This window comes from Halyomorpha halys, unplaced genomic scaffold, assembly GCF_000696795.3.
Source record: "Halyomorpha halys isolate HHAL.00 unplaced genomic scaffold, Hhal_1.1 Scaffold865.1, whole genome shotgun sequence".
NCBI lineage: Eukaryota > Metazoa > Arthropoda > Insecta > Hemiptera > Pentatomidae > Halyomorpha > Halyomorpha halys.
In genome coordinates this window covers 582,357-591,692 of record NW_027110332.1, presented here as the reverse complement: position 1 = coordinate 591,692, position 9,336 = coordinate 582,357, and the positions used below count along the sequence as shown (strand labels likewise).

At 30.9% G+C, this 9,336-nt stretch overlaps 1 protein-coding gene across 1 annotated transcript in view; it reads left to right on the top strand.

Annotated features, from left to right (window-relative positions):
- Positions 1-9,307, top strand: part of LOC106686736 (transmembrane protein 151B) — a gene marked incomplete at its 5' end in the record, with an annotated part of 13,305 nt that extends 3,998 nt beyond the window's left edge. The window contains 2 exon segments of the mRNA XM_024359766.2: positions 4,265-4,507; positions 6,343-9,307. Of these exon segments, the coding sequence (XP_024215534.1) occupies positions 4,265-4,507; positions 6,343-6,513 (414 nt within the window).
- Between the last annotated feature and the right edge of the window lie 29 nt (positions 9,308-9,336).

Below are 9,336 nucleotides of genomic sequence, written 5' to 3'. Positions count from 1 at the left end.
AGTCGGTATAGTTGGCTGAATCGTCTGTTGAGTTCTTGTCTTTTGAGTCTAGTATGTTGGTTCCAGGTGAGTCTTTTTAGGGACTCTATCAGTCTCATTTTAGGGAGATGCTTATTCAACTGACAGTGTCCTGTATATAGACTTGTGACCCATCTTAGAGTGCTCCTGTCCATATTAAGAAGTGTGTTACTTCTTTTTAGGCAGGATCCCTTTAGGAACAACTTTGACTGCTCTTGTCCTCTGGTGTTCCTCAGCAATCACTTTAATATGCCTCTTCACATGGCTGAGACTAGTCCAGGGTTACGTGTAAAAGGAGCGATCCCAGATCCTTTCCTAGCAAGGTAGTTCGCTAGCTCATTACCTTTAATGCCTTTGTGACCAGGCACCCATTCTTGTTGGCAAAGGAAAGAGAGTTTAGATTAATCTTACACTCTTCCATCATAACTACACAGTGCATAGATGGCTGCCTAATAAAGCAATTCATCATATGAGGGCAAGAACTTCATCATCACCGGCAAAGGTAAAGGGAAAGATATAAAGCATTTTAGACATAAAGAGAGATGCCGACTTACGGTTAAGTGGAGCTTAGGCTCCAACCCCAAACAGGGTTAGCCAATGGAATGGCTAGAAAGAGAGTAGTAGGCAGGAAAGAGATTTTTGGCAAGTAAAGGAAAAAAGGAAGTCATTCTTGGGGATTCGAGCGAAGGATTGCAGTCAAAGAGAGGGATATCTCCAGCTTGGTAAGGTAGAGGAGGAAGAACGAAGAGGTTCTCTGTTAAAGACATTGGAAGTAGGATAGTCCAACGGGAGCAAAGGAGGATCCAAAATCGTGGTTCCCAGCGAAGCTAGGAACTGCCAGAGCCGCCTGAACACAGCAAACCCACAACAGACAAGTTGGTAATATTCCTAAGATGGTATTTTAGGAAATATGTTGGAAAAAAAGTTGAGTCAACAGAATATTAATGGTCTCAGCTGGTATTCTCAATCCATAGCATATCAAGTAAACTTAAATTATAGTCAATATGTATATTAATCTCTACCTTATATCAACCATGCCTCAGTTGTATATATAACGTAATGCTAACCCGACTGAATTTTATCGTTTAGACTCCCTACATGCCATCTGATTAGCACAGCTTAGTGAATTGGTGAACACGAGACCATCGGAAAGGATATTCAGTAAAAATTATTATCTGTTATGTCTAGTTCTTGACCTAAATATATAGCAATACTTTTCTAATAATTGTAGGTCGGTTCGATGTCTATTAGGAATCGATAGAGACATATTATATAAATAGAGATAAAAATAGGAATACACTAATAAATATATAAAATGTTTCTGGAACCCCTGTCAGCCGTAGAAACGCTGTTATCTTGAAATATTCCGTTTCATTTCATTTTTAAAAACAAAAGTCTTATTATTGTTATCATATGATATTTATCTACCTTCAAAATATTTATTTAATTTATTTTTTAATTACAGAAAGCTTATGTCGTATTGGGTGGGTTGAACATTTGTAATAATTTATATTTAGATAATCTGAACATGGATCCTAACCTCGTTCTAATTGAGTACAAACCATGGTTGCGTAGTTGTGAATTTTTTCTGCAATCTAAGTGGACTATAAACACCCTCAACATCTACGTCAGCAATGATCTTGTAAAAGTGCAGGTTAACGGAGGTGAGAAGTTAGTTATAAACATGACGGGGTGGAATATTATAAACGGAAGCACTTCTAGTATTCAGGTCACTCAGAACAATGGTTTGAACTTCAAAGTGAGGACCAAGTATCTTGACAACAACGAATGTGACATAGCGGCATTCTTTCCATTCGTTTCCCATTGTAAGTTGCCGATGAATCCACTTAAATCTCCCTTTCAAGAGAGGGAAGCGGTGACTTTGTATTGTAGAGGATGTTCACATAAAGTATCTAATACGCCACTTACGTTCAGTAGATTTGTCAAAGACAAATTATCTCTAGATATTGTACAAGACGCCTGCTGTTCCGGTCCTTATTTTACACAGTTTCATGCTTCAGTAATTCCTGAGTTAAAAAAAAGCGCTGTAATACGTTGCGATCATTGCCGCCGGTGGCTGGGATGTAGAGACGAATCGTTGGCATGCTTTTGGTACACCAATGTATCGATTAATGCCACAAATACCTCTGAAAATGAAGAAAATTTAGCGCTAAGCGATTTCATATCCACAGTTAAGTTTTTCGTTCACAAATCGAGTTTCAATTCTAATAAAATTATTTTATCTTGTCAGTTGGACGATGATCTGAAATGCCATATTCTAATCAGAGTAATGGAGAAATCGATGGTTTTACTAAAACCAGTTGAATCTTCTGAGAAAGAAATTTATTTGAAGGATGAGCAGGTTTTAAAACTGATTTACTGCCTCGAGGAGAACAATTCCACTAATTTTAAAAAATGGAAAGATTCTTGTCGAGCTGAGGAGTGCCTTATTTCATTACAGATGTGGAAAAGTGGTTTAAAATATTTACAAGAGATGAGTTCAATTGTTCCAAACGATTTCAAAGTATCATCTCAAAGTCTTATCTCGTATTTGAAAAATGAATAGCAAAAAAAAAAAATAATCGATAACAATTTCAAAAAACAAAACAATTTTAGTACATTTATTAAATGAATTTGATTATAATCAATTCACTTTTTTGTTCATTTTTATCATTTATATAAGGAAACGATTGTGCTTGTGATCCCTCTGTGCTCAAAACACTATCGAGAAAAGCTACAAATAAAGGTGCACACGTTGGCCAAACAATTGGCGCTTGCGCAAGCTTGTGGCTGCGGTACTTGGCTTGGCTGGTACGTTTGCCTAAATTTATGGCTGACCCAGTGAGTGTCGGTTTTTGGGCACAAACCGTGCTGCATCCACAAGTTTGTGTTCAGTTACATTGTTTTAGATCTACCAAATAGATAATTAGTCGTGCTTTCTATCTTTTTATTAATTTAAGAATTTCTCTAACCTTCAGATTTAATAATTAACTCTAGTATAAGATAATATATTTTAAAATTCTATCGATTAGGTGTAAATATTCTTTCAAATCTTGTTAATTAACTTTAAAAGTTTATTTTTAATTTAACATAGCACGACTATATATATATTTATAAAGACATTATGTTAAGGTAATTCAATTAACAAGTTTCTGATACAAAATCCAGAACGAAATTTAAATTTATATCTGGATTATCTCTCAAGGAAGTCTGGTGAGTCAATTCATTTAAAATTTTTTGAGATTAATCACTTCCATTTTGAATGAATTATTTATTATTTATTCATGACATTGTACAACGTTTCGGGACCACTGTCCCATATTCATGCACTATAAAAACCTATAACAATAATAAAACTAACATAACACCAATCTTCATCCTTATATATTTTTTAATTTATACAATAATAATCACCTCATGATTTCATATGGGAAATCATGTCAACCATTTGTGCATCTTCACTTCTCTCTGGCACAGCCACTTTGTGCACTCTAATTTATAGGTTAAGTAGTACTATTTATTTGAATTTTGATTATCTACAACCTACTTTGCTAATATTTACGTGCCCTTTCATTTATCCAATCTTTATTTTGTTCCTTCCTATAATGAAAATCGAATTTTATAGACGACAAAAGTCAAAAGAACCATACAAGCATGTAGATACTGATACTGTAGATTCCTTTGTTTGCCAAGCATTTGTACAAGTCTTGGATTTGCAACAAGTGGCAAACGGCAAACGTGTAGATCCAGCTTAAGATGTCAGGTTTTAGTGGACAAGAAGATTCTATTATGATCTTTATTGATTCAAATAATATATTTAGCAATATTTCAATATAATACGTGGTTATTACATTTATGAAAATATTCGACGTTTGTTTGATGATCGTTGTTCACATCATAGCTGCTAAGTCGAGCAATGTTCGCAGCTAGAGCAGTAACCAACAGTTAGTTAATATAGTAGCCTTGGCAATACAATTCAAATAAAAATCTGTTCTGACAAAATGTATTTGGTTCAATAAACAACCATATTTTATATAAGATTAATAACAATTATTCGAGAAGAATTCACTTCAATGAAACACTCATACAGACTAAATGGAGCCAGTGATTATGGCAATGAGGTATATGGAGTTACTATTCATGCCATCCTATTTCTATATAACCACTTTTTACACAATAGCCAACTATTTTGATTGAACTACAACTATATTCCAGTTAATAAAATGGTTTTCTTTGTGTTTGATAGGTGACAAAGCTGTTTGGTGTGAACTATGAGGTATGCAGCAGCAGGACTACACCTTGCATGTCTAGGGGACCCAGCAATCCAGACTCCACCGAACTGGAATGGGGTATTGTCGAAAACAGCTCCATCGTACCGTCCTACTCAGAGGCTCTTCTTATGGACACCAGGCAACGCCGGGATAGTGGGCACTCCGCCCTTTATTACTCTAGCCCTCTAGCCGAAACCTGCCCTTCTGATCCATTTCAGGTACTTCTAATCCCTCAATTGAAATACTCTTTATAAACTTAGTTAATACTTCTGTTAAAATTTATACTTAATTAAGGAGTATTCTATCAAAATTCAATATATCCAATTCTGAAAAGCAATTATTTCTTCCTAAAAATAAACTTATATGGACAATGGAAATAAGAAAAAAAGGAAGAAAATTTGATAGTTTATTTTCAAAAAAGGAGCTACTAAAGGAGTTGAAAACACATACAAATTTCATAAACAAAAGGAAATAAATGATAAACATTACAAGGGCAAGAGTAGCAGAATACAACAAATTATATGGAAAATTAGAATAACATTTTTAAGAAAACAATAACTGAATACATTATAACTCAAAACATTCTCAACGGACCAAATTATAAAAATTTATATCTCCTTAAAAACAAGTTCTAACTATAGAAAATGTTAGTAAAAAAGATATAACTTTGAGTAAACTATTACATAGGAAAGAATTTTATTTTTTATTGTAATTGTAGTTTTAATTTTAACATAATTGTAATTTAATTGTATTTTTTATATTTTAAATTATAATTGTAATTTTTTATATGGATTTTTAATTAATAAAGCTTGCATGTATATGTTTATTTGGTGTATTTAAATGAACACCCCGACAGATGAACAAAAGTTCAATGTCAAAAATTCTTTTCATTCAAAAAATAATAGTATTTATGTAAAAGAAAAAAATTATAAAGATACTTCTATCTTGCTATCTAACATTTCTTTGTATAATGTTAAAACTATTAATGTTCAAGTGATTGCCTTCAACTACTGTTAGGTGAATATTTTTTGAAGTATAAATATTTTCTGTATATTCTAAAGATATAATCAGAATTCTGATGTTTAAACCTTTCTTTCCAGTTGCAAAAGTTAGTTTGACCTTTTTATCAGATTTGTACACAAAAAGCTTCAAATAAACTTTGAAATAAAGATTATTTTAGGTTTATAAGTATAAAATATTTATTGGTATAATTGATTACATTTTTTTTTCTTTTTTAAGTATGATTTCAAGCTGTTCAATAAACTCTAAATAACTATTATATAGGGTAATCAAACCAAATGATCTCGTGGGCCACTTTGCAAATGCATCATAACTCTATAGGCCGCATATAAAATTATGTATTCCCATATTATATTTAAACCTACTATAAACATTAATTTCGGAGTAAAAAATTGAAAAGTAATCAGTTATTATTATGTTTACTATTCTTTTTGCATGTAAACATAGATAATATAATTATAATAATGATATGAATACTAAAAGCACATTTCAAAGAGAGATATAGCGCTAAAAAGGAAACATCGAAAACCATGTATTCACAAATAATTTATTTTTTAATACATTGGTTTTCATTACTTTGGCTCTCATAAAATAAATATCTTTTGAAAAAGTGTAATTAATCTCACGGGCCAGAAAAATGTTTAAGACGGGCTGCAGGTTGGGCTTCCTGACCTAGAAGAACAAAATAACACTACCTAACTGATCTTACTGAGTAGTATAAATCATTTTCTTCAGTTCATTTGTTGAATATATCATAATTTTTGTTTTAATGAATGCAGAAATTATCTTTAATTTTATTTTGATTAAAACAGGTAAATTGTAGAAATGAAATAATTCTAACAGTTGATAGGAGGTATACCATCAACTTAAGTGATCTTTAAAAGATAAATATATTTATCAATATAATTTTTATCAATACTTATTATCTGCGAAAGTATATTTTAATCTTTGCTATCTTTAAAACAAACTGGTGGAAGTAATTTGCAACTCATGAATTATAATGAATTTTAAATTTTCAAATTTTAATTCGTAGGGTGAACCTCCACCGTATGAAGAAGCATTAAGGTTTCCAGCACTTAATAGACTCCGACGCTCTCTAACTGACAGGGGAGACTTGATGGGCAGGCGGAGATCATCTGATCATCACTTCATTAGAGCTCCTGGACGACCAAGAACACTCATCACAATGGAAACTAGCCTTTAATCATTGTGTCCTGCTTGTTTTCTATTTTGGCATACCATTTTTTAATGTATAAATTTAAATGTTAACCAATAATTGGAACATTTGATACAGACTGACATCAACTTATTGAGTATTATCTCAATGGATTTACTTGGCTAAGTTTACAAATTGGTTCTGACAGCTTAAATAATGTATTCTTTTTATATTTGATAGTTAATCCTGTATGCGATGTTTGATACTAAAGGTTTAATCTGTTCAATCAAGCTATTGATGCTCAAGGCAAACCATGAAATTGGGTTATTGCCTGAAATTAATAACTATAATCAAAACTTAATACAAGTTGCATTGCAAATTTTGATCTGATCTCTTTATACTGAAGAAGGTAATTCCTTACAGCTATATTAACATAAAATTATTATAAATCTGTTAAGATAAACTGTATTATTATTAATTATTATTATTATTATTATTATTATTATTATTATTATGTAAGCTTTCAAAACTCATATATATATATTTGATAGGTAGTCAAGAGTTAATTCAAATGAATAGTAATTTAATTTTATAAAATGAAGTTGTCCATTTTTTAAATAATACATCTATGGCACCTGTTAAAAATAGATGGGTCCATTAGTGAAAATTTATACAAAGCTAATTATCAAGACAAGCAAGTAAATGTTTTTTTTTTGTGTTTTAGTTGTATATGATCTTTGGCCATTATAGAGAGATATACTACCGTGAGTCCTAATATTTTGAATAGGCTCACTTTTCCAAATGTATGGTTCCTTAACTGAGTCAGCTTATTTTGCCATATTATATTATGCCATCTACTATTATCATAGCTCAGCTGTTGCGCAACCCAATGGTAAAAAATTGGAATCTCTGAGTTGTAGAGTATCTTTTTTTTTATTTTACATTAAAATCTCCCTTTGCCAAAAAAAGATAAATTAAAGTACCAGGAAAATAATTTCAAATTTGTGAACTTTGATTTCTCCCAAATCAGACTTAACAGGTGCCTCAGATTTCATCCAAAAAAATTACATCTTTAAAAAATTCAATATCGTCAAACATACAAATTCAGAGCGAATTTGGAAATAAATGGGTTATTGTCAAGTACTTCTCATAAATGTTAGCTTACATTTCATTAAAAGCAATGCAGCTGCATCCCTATTGACTATTTAAAATTTTAATTTCACAATAGATATTGCACACATCATCACATGGTACTAAATTTTCAATTTGGATTGATCTATTAAATTAAAAAATTAAAATTTATTTCTTGATTATTATAATTTTTATACTTAGAATATATATATATTCATTAAAATGAAATTGTAGATTTCTAACTTGAAATGTTTAAAAGAGACGTTAAATAATCAAATAATATTTGGATAAAAGTGCAAAAAAAGTCTTCTTTATAACTTACTACTGAATATTAATTAAACTATTGTTTTATATGATAGATATTAAAAAAAATTGATAAATATAAATTAGATATTCCAGTTGATTTAATAAGTAACCAAGAAAAGAAACAACCTGATACAAATGACTGCTAAACATTTATTGATTTTAAGGTTGATCCAACAAGAGTCAAAACTTTCATCAAACTGATGTGCAGATACACAATACTGTTTTTCCATTACTAAGCCTGTACCCCACAAGCACCCACAAGTTTGATAGATAGTTTTGTCCATTGTTAGAACTAACATTATAAAAGTAAAACATTAGAAATAGAAACATGTGTAGACTTTATATTGTCCACTGGTACTCTTATTTTATAATAAAATTGTGCAGTTTAAAATTTAAAAGCATCAGTATGAAAAGTATGTATGCCTCTTTTTCAATATTTTTAATTACCGAAAATATTTGGAAAATGAATTTGATAGGAATGTATATAGTAAAGTACACAATTTAAATATCATTTATTTAAAGGTACTGATTTCCTGTATATATTAATAGGTATTTGTTAGTCATGTAAGTGTAACAATTGTGCTAAAATATAGCTTGACTAAGCTGTCAATTATAATGCACAAACTTCTGAAAGATGCACTCACTATTTACATTAAATTATTTACACCATTGCACTAGAAAATATAAAGATTTAAATTTAAAAAAATCTAAAATTTTTGTTCAGACCTATAGTTTCAATTATTGATTGTTTTTAAAAAATATGGGTTATTTTGTTTCATACAGCTTCAACACTTAATCTATTTGTGACAGGAAGTTCAAATCTATTCGAGCCACTAATTTGAGAACAAAAAGTTGGTCAGGTTTATAATTAAAAATTGTTAATGAAATCAATTCTCATTCCCTCACATCACACAGAGTAGATTGCTACTTTCTCGAAATTTTATGTTAAACTTTACGAATGAGGGAGAATTATTTTGGGCTTTAGGGTACTACACCCTGCAACCCTTTAGGGTATTACAATATCTGTTTCAAAATTGAAAATAAAATCCTTTTACCATACGTCTGATAGGTTTTATGTTTATCACACAGTCTTTATCACTTTCTACAAATATTCTTAAATCTAATTCTGAAACCAGGAAAAGGTATATCTTGTATTTTGAAACACCTGTAGCAACATTGCTCTACCATGGCTGCCAGAGGAAACTAGTTATGTTTTGATCAGATACTAGGTGTTCCTTGGTAAAAACTGTGATGAAATTCCTTAGAGTATTTTTCAACTTATCACTCTCTGCAAAGCTGTCTTAATGAAGGAAAGTATTTTTTCGGTTGGCTTATAGACCTTTGGGATCTTATCATGTAGGGATATACTTCTCATTTATGCCAACGACATGGTATTGATTATAGACTTGGTGGAAAAGTTGCAACTGTAGTTAT